The sequence below is a fragment of the Hirsutella rhossiliensis genome, assembly GCF_020360975.1.
Source record: "Hirsutella rhossiliensis strain HR02 chromosome Unknown scaffold00001, whole genome shotgun sequence".
Lineage (NCBI taxonomy): Eukaryota > Fungi > Ascomycota > Sordariomycetes > Hypocreales > Ophiocordycipitaceae > Hirsutella > Hirsutella rhossiliensis.
The window spans coordinates 9,034,118-9,051,513 of record NW_025408667.1 but is presented as its reverse complement, the minus strand read 5'-3'; the positions used below and the strand labels follow the sequence as shown (position 1 = coordinate 9,051,513).

At 42.0% G+C, this 17,396-nt stretch overlaps 2 protein-coding genes across 2 annotated transcripts; one reads left to right on the top strand and one right to left on the bottom strand.

Annotated features, from left to right (window-relative positions):
* Positions 1 to 200: 200 nt before the first annotated feature.
* HRG_01189 (uncharacterized protein) lies at positions 201 to 1,568 on the bottom strand (the record flags this gene model as incomplete). The annotated part of the gene is made up of 1 exon (XM_044859660.1): positions 201 to 1,568. One exon carries the CDS (start codon positions 1,566 to 1,568, stop codon positions 201 to 203), a length of 1,368 nt encoding a protein of 455 aa, XP_044726060.1.
* Positions 1,569 to 5,284: 3,716 nt separating this feature from the next.
* Positions 5,285 to 6,142, top strand: HRG_01188 (DJ-1/PfpI family domain-containing protein; the record flags this gene model as incomplete). Its single annotated transcript, XM_044859659.1, has 1 exon — positions 5,285 to 6,142. The coding sequence occupies one exon, from the start codon at positions 5,285 to 5,287 to the stop codon at positions 6,140 to 6,142; it is 858 nt and encodes a 285-aa protein (XP_044726059.1).
* Between the last annotated feature and the right edge of the window lie 11,254 nt (positions 6,143 to 17,396).

Genomic DNA, 17,396 nt, shown 5'->3' with positions numbered 1-17,396 from the left:
TGACGAGGCGAATCGTTCGGTCCAGCGAGCATCTAGAAAAGTCATATCATAGTTCGGAGCAGCAACTTCAAGCCTGTGACCAGCCTATAGTATATCCTTCGAGGACTAGTGGAGAACTCAATACAACGACCAAAGCTCTCTGTTTCTTGCTATGGGACAGTAGATTCTAAGGATTCAACAAGTATCCTAAAGATATGGGATCAAGCCATTCCCCAACGTTTTTCCAAAGCAGATGTGGTTGCGCTGATTAAATTCGACGCAGTCTGTGGCCCAGGACCCGTGGCCAGGTGCAAGCCATCTCGAACACCAGTTCTGACTACCGTCATACCTTTCAAGTCTTCCAATTCGTTAACCAAAGCTCCAGCTTCGGCGAGAATGTCATGTGTCTTCCATGTGTAAAAGCTGAATTGGGGTTCCAGCTTTCCCTGCGCATGCACCATGGGCTCCAGAGCAGGGAGGGCAGCCACTTCTACCCCTTTAACCAGTTTTTCGCGTTTGCCACCAATATCAATATCTAAACAAGCCAACAGGGTAGGACCGTGGCAGAGGGCAATAATAGGAAGTCGGTGTTCAACTGCGCTGCCCATCATTACCGCGATATTGGGTGTCGCTGCGATATTTGCATGAGTATCATCGGCGGCACTTTTCGGTGAGGTGACTGCCACGACCTCATTGAAGCCAAGTCCGCCTGCTAGGTAAACAGCACCGAACCTATTCGCATCGAACCGATCAGCCCCAACTACGTTCCCAAGTAGATAGTCGAGGCGGCTTTTCGGCAAGCGGAGAGGATCCAAGCGAATAGGGGCTCCAAGGCCAACTCCTGGAAGACCTAAAGCGACGGCAACAGCCTCTGTGGGCGGCTCGCGGACTAGCATGCTGTCTCGCTGGATCGCAAGCGGACGTCCAAATGGTGTGAAAATCTGCACGGCATAGCCCGCATCGAGGACTCCAAGCGCCCAATCGACAAGCTCTTGCCACTGAGCGCCGTGCGAGCTTGCAATAACTGCAATATTCCTTTCCCTTGGGGTATCAAGTTCGAACGCCACTATAGGGAAGCCGTTTTCTATTTCCCTGAGTGCCTCGTCGAAGTTCACGGCAGATGTCTTTGCCCAGGCCTGAATACGCAAACGCCGCTCAAAGGAATCGACATTCTGGTTATTAGACGGCTTACGCGCGGGCGAGTCCCATAATCCTATGCGTGGAAGCCGGCTGTAGTATTCCTTCCGATCCTGAAGAGTTAAAGACGCGTTCTTTGCCTTTTTGAGAAGATGGCCAATATAAGTGACGTCTTTCTGAATGTCCGGTTTATTCAGAATACCCAGCAATTCGATGAGAAGATCAGGGTCCAATCTAAGTAGCGGAAATTCTTGAAATACATCGAAGTTACGGAGGTGGTGTTCCGGATCGACGTAGTAACGATCTACGTAAGCTTTGCGGGCCTCGCACAACTCTTCAGACGACAAGCCACCAACTAGCCCCTCGAGAGAAGCAATTTTGGACCGGTCTTTGGAATCATGGGTTCGCCCGATAGCAATCTCGTGCAAACGTTCGGTAGGAAATATCGCCATCTTGTGTAATTCAAAGTACCGTTTGTGAGAGTCCGATAGAACGGGTGTTCAACGCAAAAAATTGGGTAGAATTGTATATGTATATGAGACGGTCCAAGACTTAGAGACCGTGAAATCCCTGCGACGAACACCAACCTCATGTTGGCGGAGGGAAGCTCTTCTTATAATTATCAACTGGCCAGCCAACCACAGACTAGCGGGACCTTTGATGCTAATCGCCGATATATGCTGCATACAAACTCCGAAACCTGTGCGGCTTTAAATCTAGAAACAACAGAACGAGGGGGTGGCCCGAGATCTACTCGCCAACCCCCATTGCGTGGCTCATGTCCGACCTGTGGTCATGTCCCTCCTCCTTCCCTACTGTCCCTACTGTCTCTGTTCCACGCGAACGGTCCTTATCAGAAACCCTTGCCGTCCTAGAGACGACAGTTTAAGTTCGTTCTCTAGTTTCGGATTTTGCCAGGGCGGGCAATATCGCCGAAAATCAGTTCCAGACTTCTAGATGTGAAACATGATTGTGATAAAAGTAGGCATAGTTTCATTTCGGAGAAGGACAGCTCGTAAAAGATAAGTAGTTAAATATACTAGAATATATATAACATTTTCTTGTTATATCCTTAAATTATTGGTTTTTACATTGACGGGCAGGTTAACTGTATTATATTTTAGAGTTTGGCGTTCGCTTGTAAGTGCCACTCGCTCGTAAATACGTTTGCTCGTCTAGTCTACGGGCGGCCAAAATTGGATGTGTTCTCAAACAATTGAACGATGAGATACTTCGTAACGTAGAGGCAAAGCGGAAGACAAAGCACTTTTTTAGCATCGTTGAAGCGGCGTTTCGAAAATCGGACTTAACGAAGCATAAATCACCTTCCCAGTTTCAAATCCACCGGCTCCTCCCGCAAAGCCCGGACGGAGGGTGACGTCGCGGCGTGAACCAACTCGCAGATGCGCGGGGTGACGTGTCGGGTCAACTGCATAGAGGTTACGGCAATGAGACGCCCATCAAGCTTCAAGCCACGGCCAAAAAGTATGTCTCCGAGGCGCATGACGAGACAAGCCGATGGGCCCAGGAAGATGTGTATGTCGGCCAGTCCTGCTTACCCCCTCTTCCATGGCACCAACATGCCACGATCCGGCACCGACATATCGACAGAGCGTCGCCTCAACCTTTACCCGTCTCGGTCTCCGTCTCTAGCGGTGGCCTAGATGGCCCGTTGGTTATCCCGGACCGACGGCACCGAGACAAGACCAGATGAGCTCCCCCGGTTGCTCGGGCGAGAGCCTGCCACTTTGGGTTGGGTACGTCGACAACCCTTTAGCCGCGGCCGGCTCCTCCACCGCGACCGACTGCACCTGCGGCAGACAGTGCCATTGCGTGGCCCACAAGAGGCTGGAAAAGCCTTGTCCGTGCTGTCGGCCGTCTTGCTGGCTCCTTCGCAACAGACAAGCCGAGGCCTGTGCCGGCGTCGATTTAAAGTCACCCTTGGAACTCGCCTTTTCCAGTCAGCGCTCAGACAAGATTGAGGATGGATCCCAAGGGGCGTCATAGCCGCTGTGCAGCCTGGGCCTGACAAAGCCAGTGTTTCCGGAGCCTTTATCCTCGCCTCCGGAGCAAGAAGAAGTGCAAGGAACGAAACTCTGCCACCACGATGTAGTGCTGCTTGACCGCGACCTGGTACTGGTCGACGGTGATCTTGTGGAAATTAACCATGATCTACTCGAGACCGAGTGGCCGCCTTGCTGGGGATGCAACGCCGAAGCACACAATTACTGGCTGGACGATGACCCATCTACCGCTCCGAGCCTCGACCTCGGTGCATGATTGAACACGGTCTGGTATTGACGATCAGGCGGGCGTATCGGCGAGGCGAGACAAATCCAGACGTTTACTGGCGCTACAGGCTAAACGAGCACCCATACAACTGCCGCTCCGAGCCTCGACCTCGGTACATGCTTGCGGTATGGTCTCTTCTGTCTGTGCCTACTTCGGGCGGTATGTAGGTAGGTAGGGTAGGCACCTACTACCAAGTACGCGAAGGTGCCTTTAAGCCAGGTATTGTGTGGGAAAGAAGTTGTTCAATGGAAGGTACGCATCGGGAGGTGGTCATATTGGGAAATTCCCTCGATTGTCGTTGATGTTTTCTGGTTCTTTACCCTCCATACCTAAATTTTGTATACGAAAACGATTTTTTTGGCCATTTTCATGCTATTTATTTTCTCCATCCTTCGCCCTCAACCGTTCATCCAATTCATAATCTACACATAGTCGCTTTCGATATTCTGTTCCAGCGATTCTTTCAAGGGGCAACACTGTACACCTTGGTTCGCAAGACACTCGGAGAGTCACTATGCCGGGAGGCGGGGATCCAGCACCGGAGGCCTCAGCCAGCCGCTAAAGATAAGTTGGTCTGGTGAGAGTGCATTGACATTGAAGAGGCTTTCAACAGCAACAGGGGAGGGGCCTGGCAGGCATGTTTGGAAATACTCTATCAATTCCAACAGGCAATCGTCATCCAGAAGCCTGGACGGACAGATTCGCCGTCCCGTACAGGCCGCCAGTACAGGAACAGGCGTTGAAGGCTCACGGGCTCGTACTCATGCGCTTTCCAACTAACCCAATCGCGAGGTTTGAACAGGGCGGTGTCGTCAATGTGGGCGAGGCACAGGCTGTCTCTCAAAGGTCTCGGACACGCGGATTCTGGCGCGGCAGCTCGCATACAGCGTGGTAAAGGCGACAGGAGGATGGGGACTGGTTTATGCGGCTCTGGATTCCAAGGATCCAAGTTCCGTTCATCATGGACCTGAAGGGCACGCGACCGGGCCGTCTTGGCCAAGCCCCAAGGCTCGAAAGTCGGCTGCAGTCGGGTCGTTTGAGGTTTATGGGGGAACAGTACCCGTCACAGCTCAGGCCTGGCGGTCATGGCATCGCTTGCGAGGGCGTTTAGAGGCGACCCGTCATTCTCCCCTCAGCGGCCGGGAGCGGACGTACGTACGCGGGTAGGCGAAACAGTGAGCCCTTGCAGTGCTGCAGTCGTATCCGAATCCCTTTCGCTTGTGCTACCGGTGCGTGCGCAATGAGGTCCACTGGGTATCGTCCTATTACAGGCGTGAGAAGGTGGATTTGATGCATGCCGCGCTTGGCTGCATTGCAACCCCCAAGCCAGACGCTAGACGTACAGGGGCAACGTATGAAACGCAGAAAAATATGCGAGGTCGAAGGGGAATCGAGTTCTTGGTTGCGTCAGCACCAAGAATGGGAAAAAGTGATGCACGAGCCATAGCCGCCCGCTTGATTGGACCAGTCATTCCAACCCCCTAACAGCATCTCTCTTCTCCCCCCTTCTCGGTGCAGGTGACGGTGCTTTGCTTCTTTCGATTGGCTTGCTTGTAAACCCAACTTCGATGTCAGGGGGAGGGGGGGGCGCATTTGGGACCCAGCACAGCGCAAGGCGTATCGCTATTCATGGCCCCTTTGTCGCGTATTGTCTAAGAACCCCCCGGCTAACACAATGCCTTTTCAATAGCAAAACTGGCTGCCTAAATGACGAGCTGGGAGCAAGCCAACGTGGCAAAAGGGGCGATCGGACGAACAAAGTCCAGGCTACATATGTGGCCACTGTGTCTCCCCTCCTGTGAACCATTCACCGCATCCATAACGAATCCCAGACATTACCACTGCGCTGGATCGCAAGGGGCAACATAGAAACACGATGAAGCTCTCTCTCTCAACCCTCTTCTTAAGCTTTGCCGTCGCTCTCGGGCGCCCCGGCACCAGCAGCACCTCTGTTGCCCATGCGGGCGCGACTCCTGTGGTCGGTGCAAGACAAGGGCAACAAGGCGAATGCGTCGAGGCGCAACAAGCCCCCGCCGTCACCGGGAGCGAGCTTCGCAAGTTCGGCGTCGTTCTGTTCCCTGGCTTTGATATGATCGACGTCTTCGGGACGCTCGAGCCGCTTCAGCTGATGGCGCACCTGGAGCAGCAGATGACGCTGTCGCTCATCGCCGAGACCCTCGAACCTGTGACTACAGAGACACAGGCACCCGGATCAAATGCCAAAGGCTCAATCTTTTGGCCCAAGGCGCTTCCCAACAACACATTTAAGGATGACTTAGACCTAGACGTCCTCATCGTCCCCGGCGGGCCAGGTGTGAGGAACCCAGACTTGCCGGCCGTCACAGAGTACATCGCCAAGATGTTCCCCAAGGTCAAGATCCTCATCACCATCTGCACCGGCTCGGGTCTCGCGGCAAGGGCAGGCATCCTCGACGGCAAGATGGCCACAACCAACAAGAACGCGTGGAAAACAATTCTTCCCATGGGTCCACAGGTCAAGTGGGTGTCTCCCGCCCGTTACATCGTGGACGGCAAGATCTGGACGTCTTCGGGTGTCACCTCGTCTCTGGATTTGGTCATGCAGTTTATCAAGACGTTCTGGAGCCCCGACACGGAGCGACGCATCTCCAGCATCATCGAGCACGTGCCCCGACAATGGAATGAAGACCCCTTTTCCAAGCACTTCAACATTACGCCCACTGAAGTCCAGCCATGTCCAGATAGGAAGCAGTGAACAGCAGTTGACCTGCCTTTCGTAGGAAAGATGAGGCTTTGTCCTGGAGATAAGCGAAGCCCTGGACGTCATACCATAGAGATACCCTATAGGACAAGAAGAGTGTATGATACTGGAATCCATAAATAGTCCAAAAAGCGACTGCATTCAGTCGTACCATGTGTTCACGTCAGGTTATTCAGACTACTTTGCCTCCCGCAGGCGCTCGCCATCGCCGGAATAGCAAAGACGTCTAGAGCGAAGCTACGTGATGAAGGGAATGAGGCAACTGCAGTCATACGAGTGTCAATGTTTTGGAGCTAGATAGGTAGGTGGTGCATGACGAGCAAATAGCGGCTGCTGAATGTGATTTTACTTCATATCAGCTTGTCCCTTTCTTTTCAGAGGCTCTCTGAACATCAGCTTTCTTGTTTTATCAAAGGATCATGCCACATTCGGAATTCCGAGGGACGTTGTGACTTGACAAAGGGCAACTCAACAATATCCTTGTTCTTTATGCCAAAATGTATCAAACGGAATTGAAAAGATGTTACCCAACGCTTAAAGTGATGTCAGCCATTCATGAGATGCGCCAACACACCAGCCCTTTCAAAAGAACAGACTACATTGCAATGACGCCGATTTTGCCAGCATAGGGCCACTACTTTGATGGCTTGCCGCGATAGGCAGCTTGACTTGACTATCTCCATCTCTTCACTTTCTAGAGGCGAAAATGAGCAAATCATGTGTACGCCGCAACTATAACACAACTAGATTACCGATCTGACCTAGTATAGCGATAAAAAGGGCCATGAACCGTTCGCGCCTCAGAAGAAAAAAGCATCTAGCCTTCTTTGTGCGGCCGTTCTTGGACAGGCGGCGTTACCCCGCGAGCTACACTCAAGTAAGGGACCGGAGTAAGCTCACTGGAGTCATATCTGTGCTGCTGCAGGGCAAGCTATTGCCATCGCCTTGTTGTCGGTGCCAGGGGACAAACAGTGTGGTCTAAGCAGTCGGGCAACGGAGCGCCTCTTCATCAAGCCCGAAGACATCACGTTAAGCCGTTGGTTGACGTACTGACCAGTAGATCTATGGACTTCCGTTCTTTTCATTCTGACCAAACGGCCCCGGGACTCAGAACAGGAGAGCAGGGCTCATTGCAGTCTCCCCCCACAGAAGGGAGCGCCCATTCCTATATACGCAGGCACTGCGTGTCACGTCTTGGACGCAGCTCCTAGCAGGTTTTTTTGTGAGTTCGATCTCATTTCTAAGAGAGCGATGGCTTCGGTTTTCCCCTTCTCGCTGCCGCTGCCGCCATCCATGGCTTTGGATGACAGTGATACCGGCGGTGAAATACCGGAGCACGGCACGACCATCAAACTAGACATATGTGGCCTTGCCTGCTAGACAGCGCCAGATCCATCAAAGCGGTGGGGAAATGGACCAAGAGGCTTATCCGACGCTCTGCGGACAGGGGCGTTCAACGAGGCCCCGTCGCAATCCATTGGTGGCTTGACGCAGTTCAGGGCCGGCCTCTGGCCTCCTTGGAACGCTTCAGGGAAGCATCCGGTAGCTCCGGAAGCCCATGGCCAGGGCAGGTCAGGGCCTCTCAGGGCCGGTCAGCAAAATGAGTCTGAAGGCAACGTTTGAAGAAAGGTTGAGGCTGTAGTACGCTCCGTATTTTGGACCAAGTCAAGAATATCTACATGGTATCCCATGTCTGACGAATGACAGAATCTGTGGAAGGTGTCTTTCTGAGCTTCTTCAAGGATTTCCTCGTTCTGAGCTTGCGTTTGAGTCATTTAACGATAGGCACACTATCAATGATATGGAACGTGAACTGATGCCATGCTACACTGTTTTGTTGTGGCAGAAAATACGAATCGTTACCCTATGCAAGAAGAAGAGAATATGTATTATTGAAAGACAGGTCTTTAGTATCCTAGTCATACCTAAACAGGGGACTGGCTGTGCCGCAAGCCGGCCACCATACGAGAAGCCAACAGCCCTCGCGAGTAATGGTGTCATAATTCGGCAAATTCGGACAGCATGAAGGATTGTATTAAAGCCCATTGATTGGCGAGACCCCCGGCTGCTGAGTGTGCCGAATCAAGTGAGTTTTTGACTTGCGGAATAGCCTCAACCCGGACCGAGACTGAAATCGATCAGGCGGTTTCGCCAACTGCAGGCTCGTGGACCTGCTCCCCCATTTTTCATGCTTAATCCTCTCCATCCCTTAATTACCTTCTTGAATTGTCAGTGCTAGCAGGGGCTAGGGTATTTGGTCTCGGGAGATAAGAAAACGGGCGGCTGAAGCTGACCCAACGCTGGAGTAAGGGTCCCAGGTGTCTCAGATCTTTACGGACTAGTGTCGGAGAATTGGCGCCGAGAGTCTTTCCGAAAGGGGACGAATGGCGAGAAAGCCGGCCGCGTCTGGGACTCGATGGCATTGACTTTGATTGGATTCGGTTTCAGATTATCTCGTGGAGCCTCTAGGCTACTCCGTATCTCCGAACCGACAATTCAACCTGTAAAGAGACTCCGTAATGTGTGGACAGTAATTAACATTATATGAACGGTTTAAATTAATCCAGCGATTTTACGGCACGTGCCGCAATAATGCGGGAGAATCGTTGCCCTTGTTCTCATCGCCCAGCTGGATGCCTCACCAGCCGTCAACAACATCGACGTCATTGCAAGCACCACACAAGTACGAGACGCTAACATCAGACGGTACGTAGTGGATGTGGTAGGCAGCTTAGTTGTGGTTTAATGCCTGATGTCTCGGCGTGAGGACCCGTAAGATGGACTTAGGGGATCTTAAAATGGGGGGGAAGGGGGCAACTATGCATAAGAAGCCGCTATCTTTAAAGGGACGCAGTCTAATTATAGGCTCTAGAGATCATCTCATGTACTAGTCAGCTCGTCTACGTCTGGTTATGCTCCTAGTAATGCATCTAGTAAGAGACGATCTTATATAAGTATATATATATATATATATATTAATTTATTATTACGTCTTCTTAGCTAACTTTTTAATACTAAGCCTAAAAACGAAGAAAGTATATGCCTAGAACCGTCGCGAATAGCGTATTACGCCCCCCTAAGTATAGCCTTATATAGCTACTAGCGGGTATATAATATACTGCCGAAGATTATAAATTAAGCGAGGTTCTCCCCTATATAGGTAGAAAACTCTTCCCGGCCCTCGCTAACTAAGGGTATATACCCTCCGCTAACGGGACCTAGCCTAGACCCGACCTAGGACCCCGGCTTAGACCTAAGGAGGGCCCCTTTAACTATAATAACCCCCTTAACCTAAGGGCCGAAATAAGTACCTTAGAGGCTAGGGCCTGCTTAAAAGAAGCTTTAAAGGGCTAATACCTTTTAAAGACCTTAGAAGAAAGGCCTAGGACTTAAGACTAGGACTTAAAGGATATTAAGATAAAAGATAATACTTAGCTTATATTAAAGACTAGCCTTTTTAGGCCTAGCCTAGCCCTACCTTAAGCTAGCTACTTTTAGCTTAACTAGCCCTTAAAGTAAGTAAAAGAGTAAAAGAAAGCTACCTTTAATAGCCTTATTAGCTTTATACTTATTTAACCTATATTCTAATACTTATAGTAAACCCTTATAGTATAGTAGTTATATACCTAGGAGGCTTACTAGCTATAATACTAGAGTTAGTTTAAATCTAGCTAGGGGTATAATTAATTTTTAGTTAAACGAATAAACTATACTAACCTACTTATTAATTAGCTAATTAGTGCTTTTAGAAGCGCTTATAAATATACTAGTAGTTTAGCCCCGCTATAAGTAGGCCGGCCCGGACCTCGCTTACCTAGACCTAGCAACGAATTTATTACGACCTTCCTTAAACCCTAGTCTAGGCCCCCTAACTAGGAAAATAAAAACCTAAGGCTAATACTAGTAACTTAATAAGTAAAGCGTAAAGCTAGTACGATAACCTAACTACCGGCCCGGCTAAAGGCCGGCATTAATAAAAGTAGCCCGCTAAGCCTTATAGTAGAAAAATAAAGTAAAGCTTAGGAAGATATTATTATAAGATAAGGTTAAAGATACTTATATAATTAACTATTAACTAAAAACGCTTATACTACTAATTAACGCTATATACCCTATATATATAAAGGAGTTACTTTCTAAGGTTACTTTATAGTAAAGCTAATATAATTCTAACTAACTATAATAATACCTAAGAGAGCTAGCGTAAGATTTCTATATATTATAACCGCGACCTAGTATAAGGGCAGACTAGCTATAAAAAGAAAGGAGGGTTTTCCTTTAAGTACTTTAGTTTTTCCCTCCTATTTAACGCTAAAGTTCTAGATACGTTTAGATAGGTTACTAGTATAATCTTAATAATAATACTTATAGTAGATCTAGCCTTAGCCTTAGTACCCCTTCTTAAAGGACCGGGCCTAGGGCTTTCTTTAGTAAGCCCTTTAGGCCTTTAAAGAAGCCTAAAAAATTAAACCCTTTTATAAGACCCTTATAAAAGGGCTTAAGAAGGTAGCTATAAGGACCCTAAACCGCTAATAGCCCCTATACTAGCTTAAGGCCGCTTAGTAGCCTAAGGCTACCTAAGGAAACCTTAAAGCTAGCTTATAGGCTAAGGTTACTATAAAGAAAGCGCTTAAGGCTATAGCTAAGGCCCTAGCTAAGGCCCTTACTAAGGCCCTAGCTAAGAGGAATATAAAAGAAGACTTTTAACTTATCTTAAAGCTAAAAAAGGGATCGCTAACGCTAACTATTAGCCTTATTACTCTAATAATAAGCTTAATAAGGTTATAAGGGAACTAGCTATATTAGCTCTATTAATATTAAATAAAGGTAATATAGTTATAATAATAAAGGCCCTTTATATAGTAAAGAAGCTTTTAAAGTAGTAAGATAAGTAGTCTTTATACCTTAAGGAGCTACCTATTAAATCGGCTAACCTTCTTATTAGCTAAACTAAGCTAGTAGCCTAAAGCGTCCTTAACCTCTTAGAGACCCCTATCTTTAATATCTTTATTATAAAAGTTAAGACCTTTAGTAGGATCGATATTATTATAGGGTAGGTAGAGGTATAGGCTTAGGTACGGTCTATTAAAAGAAGGTTAATAATCTATAAGAGGGAAAAGAAAGAGAAGTATAGGCCTAGCCTATATAGGCGTAGAGGCCGCTTATATATAGACTTAGCTTAGACCCTAGTCTAGGCCTATATAAGGCAAAAGCCCTTATATTATACCCTTACCTAGCTTTTAAAGAAGCGCGCTACTAAATAATACTTAATACCGCGCTTAAAGGGACGGAACTATTATATATACTACGTACGCTTAGTTATAGAAAAAACGTTAGTAAATAACGTATAATACCCTCCTAAGCGAGCTTCTTAAATAAACTATATTATTAGTAGGGGCCGCGCCTTAAGAGTTAGGCTTTAGTCCTTATAGCTAGGGAGTAAAGGTATATAAAATAGTATATAGCTAGCTTTAGTAAGCTTATAGTATCCCGCCCCCCCTATATTAGTATATAATAGTAGCTCTTAGTACTATAATATAAGGGATAGTACTCTAGTATATTATACTTTACTCCCTCTTATATAAGGCTATATAAGCACTCCCTTTTACTATAGTTATATTATATTAACGGCCTTCCTATGTCTTAGCCGCCCTTTTAGTCGCTATAGGCATATATCCCGTTTATATAGTAGCTACTACTATATATAAGGGAACGCCGACAAGGCTTATAGAAGCGTTACTAAGATTACTCGTTACTAAAGTCGCTATCGTTAAACCTAACCTCCTTTCTATCTTAGCGCATACGCCCCTCTACTACTTAAAGTACGTTTACCCGCGCCTATTAGCGCGGGCACTTTAAAACCTAATAGGATTTACTATTATAGCCTATATAGCGACCCTCCTATTACTACCTTTTCTATCGTTAGTCCTCGATATAGAGATAGAAATATCTATAGTATTACTAGCGTTATCCTTTTCTTATATTATAAAAGAAAACGAAAAAAGAAACTTATTACTATTAAGCTTATAAAGAAAGTAAATAAGATCGGTATATATATTTAATAGTATAGATCTTTTACTTAAATAAATACGCTAATTTATATTTAAGCTTATAAAAGGGTAATTATACTTTACTATATTAGGCTAGCTATATACGTTTACTTAATAAAGCACCTCTTTAAACTATATAAGGTAGGCTAGAATAGCTTTACTTTACTTTTAATAGAGCGTTATAAGCTCTTAGCCTACTAACTTAGCTATATTAAGTTCGCTATAATTAGTATAAAGCTTTATAAGGAGGTCGGCTAGTCTATTAATACTAATATACGTAAATAGTAAGAGATACTTTTATAGGTATAGGGATAGGCTTATATTAAGATAGTTAAATTAGGTATAGATATCCCTTATTATAGCGCTATTAAGATAAAGCTTTACTTTTTTATAAAGTAGCTATAGCTCGAGCTCTATAAAGGAGCTATTAAACTTACTAAGGTATAATAGTACCGCTCTTAGTTATATAAAGCCCTACTATTATAAGAGGTTCTTAATTACTTAGGCGAACTAAGTATTACGTTTACTTTAATTTTATAACTATAGGAGTATAGATATTTCGCGTATATATATACTAGTATAGGCGGTTTAACTAAACTAAGTAATTAAACGTTAGCTTTAAAGGTAGCTAAAAAATAGCTATTTTATATATAGGGATATAAAAAGAGTAAAATAAAAGGTAGATTCTATTATTATAAGGTAGGTAGAGGTATAAGCTTAGGTACGGTTTATTAAAAGAAGGTTAATAATTTATAAATAGGAAAAGAAAGAGAAGTATAAGCCTAGCCTATATAGGTATAAAGGCCGCTTATATATAGACTTAGCTTAGACCTTAGTTTAAGCCTATATAAGGTAAAGCCCTTATAAATATCCTAGGGCAGCTTAAGTAGCTAAGTACCTTAAGCTTAATATAGAAAGTAAGACCTATTTTCTTTATAGTCCTATTAAAGGCTATAAGGGCTAAATACTAAAAAAAACGCTTTTATATAATAGGTCTATAGATTTAAGTTAAGGCTTATAAGGAATATACTATATATATATAGTACTATAGGTAACTTTCCTTTAACTATAACCCTTATACTTATTAATAGCTTATTAAGTATACCTTTTACTTAGAAAAGTACCTAACTAAGAATTATACTTACCTTAGTTATAAGGCTAGCTAAGGCTACTCTTACTTTAAGGTTTAATACTATAGCTATAAAGGAGAGTACCTTTTAACTAATAAAGTATAATATAAAGTCTATAAGGGAATAACTAATACTTAATAGCCTTAGCCCCCTTATAAGCCCCTTAGGCTTAATTATAACCTTATTAGTATTATATAGTATAATACTAATAAGTAGGAAATAGCTAGCCTATTAATCTTAAAGTAAGCCTTAGAAATAAAAGCAGACCTTATCTTATTATAAGTGCCCTACTTTTATAAGATCGATAATAGCTATATCCTTATATAGTATCTAGCTTATAATATTATAACCCTTATTCTCTTTATTAACTTTTCTAAGCTTACTAAAAGGCCTAGGGTTTTATTTTATATAGAAAAGAAAGCTTAAATAAAAGCTAGCCCTAGCTTTAACCTTTTTTATAACCTTAATATATAAGCTATAAAGGTAAAAGGTATTTAGCTATTTACCTTTATTAACTTATATAATAAAAAAGAGGTTAAAGGGGCCTTAGTTAGCTAAGGCTAGTAAGGGCCCCTTATAATAAAAAGGCTATTACTAATAGCCTAACTCTTATAATAGCCCTTCCTATTAATAAGGGACTTTAACTTATACTACTTTTATTAAACCCTTTTTATAAAACCCTTTAAAGCTTATAAAGTAAAAGCCCTTATTAGCTAGCTCGACCGCTATAAGGCTTCCTTACTAATAAACCTTAAGGTAGCTATAAAAAGCACCTATTAAAAAAAAGGCTTAAATAGGGCCTTAGTTATAGACCTTGCTTTTATAGCCCTTTTAAGTAGCTAACCTAAGCTAACTTTTACTTCTTAAAGGCTTTAAGTTTAAACTATAAGCTTATAGCTTTTAAAGCTAGCTTAAAGGGCCTTAATAGGCCCTTACTAGCTAGGCTTATTACTTATAACTATAGGAAAGTAAACTAAAAGGTCTTTTTAAAATACTTAGCTAAGAAGGAATAAGACTTTCTTATAGCTATAAAAAGTACTATAAAAAAATAACTTAAAAGAGATAACTTCCCTTTTAATAAGAACTATTATAAAGGCCTTAAATATAGCGATACTAAAAAAGAGGCCTTATATAGGATCTAAGCCCTAGTAGACTAACGAGCTAACTATTTTTTAAAAGGCCCTAAGCCTAGCTTAATAGACCTATAGGCTAGCCTAGGATAAAGAGAGCTAAAAGAGCTTTATAAAAGCTAAAAATAGCTTTAAGTATACTATTAAGGCTATTAAAAAGTAATACTAAGAAAGCTTCTTAATAAAAGTAATAAGAAAAGATATCTTTATAGCTTTTTCTTATATTAAGGCTTAAGCTAATCTTACCCTTCTTAGTATCCCTTATATAAAAGAAGGGATAAAGGTAAAAGCTAATACCTTTATAGAAAATTATAAGGCCTTCTTAATAATATTTTTTCTAACCCTAGACCTTAGCCCTAGCCCCCTTTTTAGCCCTCCTTAAAGCCTAGAAAAAAAAGAGCCTCTAAGCTATATATATAGTAAGGGTATAGCTAAGTAGGACTAGCTAAAGTTTAAGGACCCTAAGATTAAAAGGGCTATTTTTAGATCTTTTAATAAGATAGCCCTTAGCCTAGACTTTCTTAGCTTCCTCCTTATTTATTATACTTATAAAGCTATCCCTATAGTCCTTAATAAGGCTTATAAAGCTTTATTTAACTAAGAATACTACCTTAAAGTATAGAAGGAAGCTATAAGAATTATACTTCTTAAGTAAAATAAGCTAGACTATATTATCCTTAAAGTATATAAGGTTATAAGTTTACTTAACTACTTAAGGAAGGCCCTTAAAAAGCTATATACTACTTAGCTAAGCTATCTAGCTAATATAGCTAGGCTTCTAAACCCTATATAGCTAAGGGGACGAAAATAATAGTTAGCTATAAATATAGCCTTCCTCTTTTTATACTATATTTAAAAGAAGTAGGAATCTAATAAAAAGGCTATTACTAGTACCTTCTTATTAAATATAAATAGCCCCTTTAACTTTATATTAAAAGAATAGCTTAAAAAGGTCTTAAAGGACTTAAACCTCTTTAAGGCCCTTATAAGCTAAGTAAACTACTTCCTTACTAAAAGGAAAATCTAACTAGCCTTTAAAAGGTAGGTCTAGCCCTTTATAGACTTAGTAATAAGGGTATTATAAGTATCTCTTATTAGCTTTATTTTATTCCTCTTATATATAAGGGGGATACTAGCGATTAAAGGGTATTAATCTTATAAAGAAAGATATAAGAAGTATATATAAAATATATAAAGGAAAAATTAAAAGTAAGTAATTAGATAAGTAAAGTAAAGATATTTAAATCTTATATAAGTAGTAATTATAGTAAAAGAGTAATTATTATACTACCTTAATTATTATAGGATACCTTATAGTCGATAATCTAAGTACCTATAATAATATCTACTTTCCTTAGGGAAGTTACCCTTAACTCTTTAAGGCTCCTTATAAAAGAAGGAACCTAAAAGCTACTAGGTAAACTCTAGGAAATCACCTAAAAATCTTAGAAATAATAACTAAGTAGATTATATAGATATTTTATAGAGGTTTCCCCTAGGGATATATTATATAGGGAATATACTACGATTTCCTAAGTAATAATAGCTCCTTAGAAATTATACTAAGATTTCCCTAAGAAGTTACTATAAGAATATAGTAAGGAAATTATAAAGAAATACCTATAATTACCTAGGGAAAATACTAGGAAATACTACTAATACGCTATACTACTATTATATAATTATAAGGTTAAGATATTACTTAGTTAAAGCCCTAAGTAAGGTCTTATACTCGCTATAATATATATAGAGGATAGAGAACCTATTAAATCTTAAGCGGGTAAAGAAAAATATAGATAGTTATTACTACTCTTACTTTAACTTATAAAACTAATAGCTAGTCTATATTTAACGCGTATAATACTATATAGTAGCTAGTTTATATAATACGTTTAATTATATATAGTAGCTAGTTTATTTAATTACCTATCTAACCTATATTAGATCTAGGTAAACGGCTAAGTTAAAGTACTAGCCCTATACTAAGGGACTAGTATATAATAAATAGTAGTAATTTTAATTCCCTTAACTATCTATTTTCCTAAAGTCTATATCTAGTAAAACGAAAGATAAAGAATAAGGAAAGGGATAAGTTAACCTCGACCTATAAACCCTAATATCTTTTTAAGAAGAAAGCTCTTACTTACGTACTAATAAATACTAGCTTCTTAATCTCTTTTTATAAAAGAAATACTTAGGGAACTCTAGATAAAGGTAGAACTTCGATATATTAAAGCTTAAGTAATATAAAGCTTCTATTAGCGGTTAAAAAGATACTTATTTCTAGGATATTTCCTATTAAGTTTAAGTAGAAATAAAAGATAGCTAGATCGCCTACCTTAGCGGTAAGAACGACGCTTAAAGGAATTAAGAGCGGAACTTTTATAAAATAACTTACTAGCCTACTTAGCCGATCGTTAAAGCTTATAAGAACGAATTAATAACCTAGAATACGTTTTAGCGATAAGGTAATATTAGCTATAAGTAATAGAGCCGTATAGAAATCGGTATAGTATAGCTTCCCCCGCCCCGCCTTAACTACTATAAGGAACGGTGTTCCTACTATAAATAAAGTAGCTATAATATACTCTCCTAATTATATAAGCTAATAAGTAGTATATTAATTATAGATAAAATCCTATATTATAGAGCAAGAATCGCTCGTTATTTTATATATTATTATATATTAAACGAGCTGCTAGTTATTGTATAATTAGGAATCGAAGAAATAGAACTAGCTTAGAATACTAGCTAAGGCCTCTTAAGAACACCGGCATGACTAACCTCCTTTAAACATAAATATTAATAGGACTAAGACACTTCTTAATATACTTAAGGTATTACTAAATTCCTTAGTCTTAGGGCTATATAGCAGCCTAAGTCCGGTCCTAAAAGGTTCTTCTATTTAGCTATAATTATCTATATAAGATAGTATATC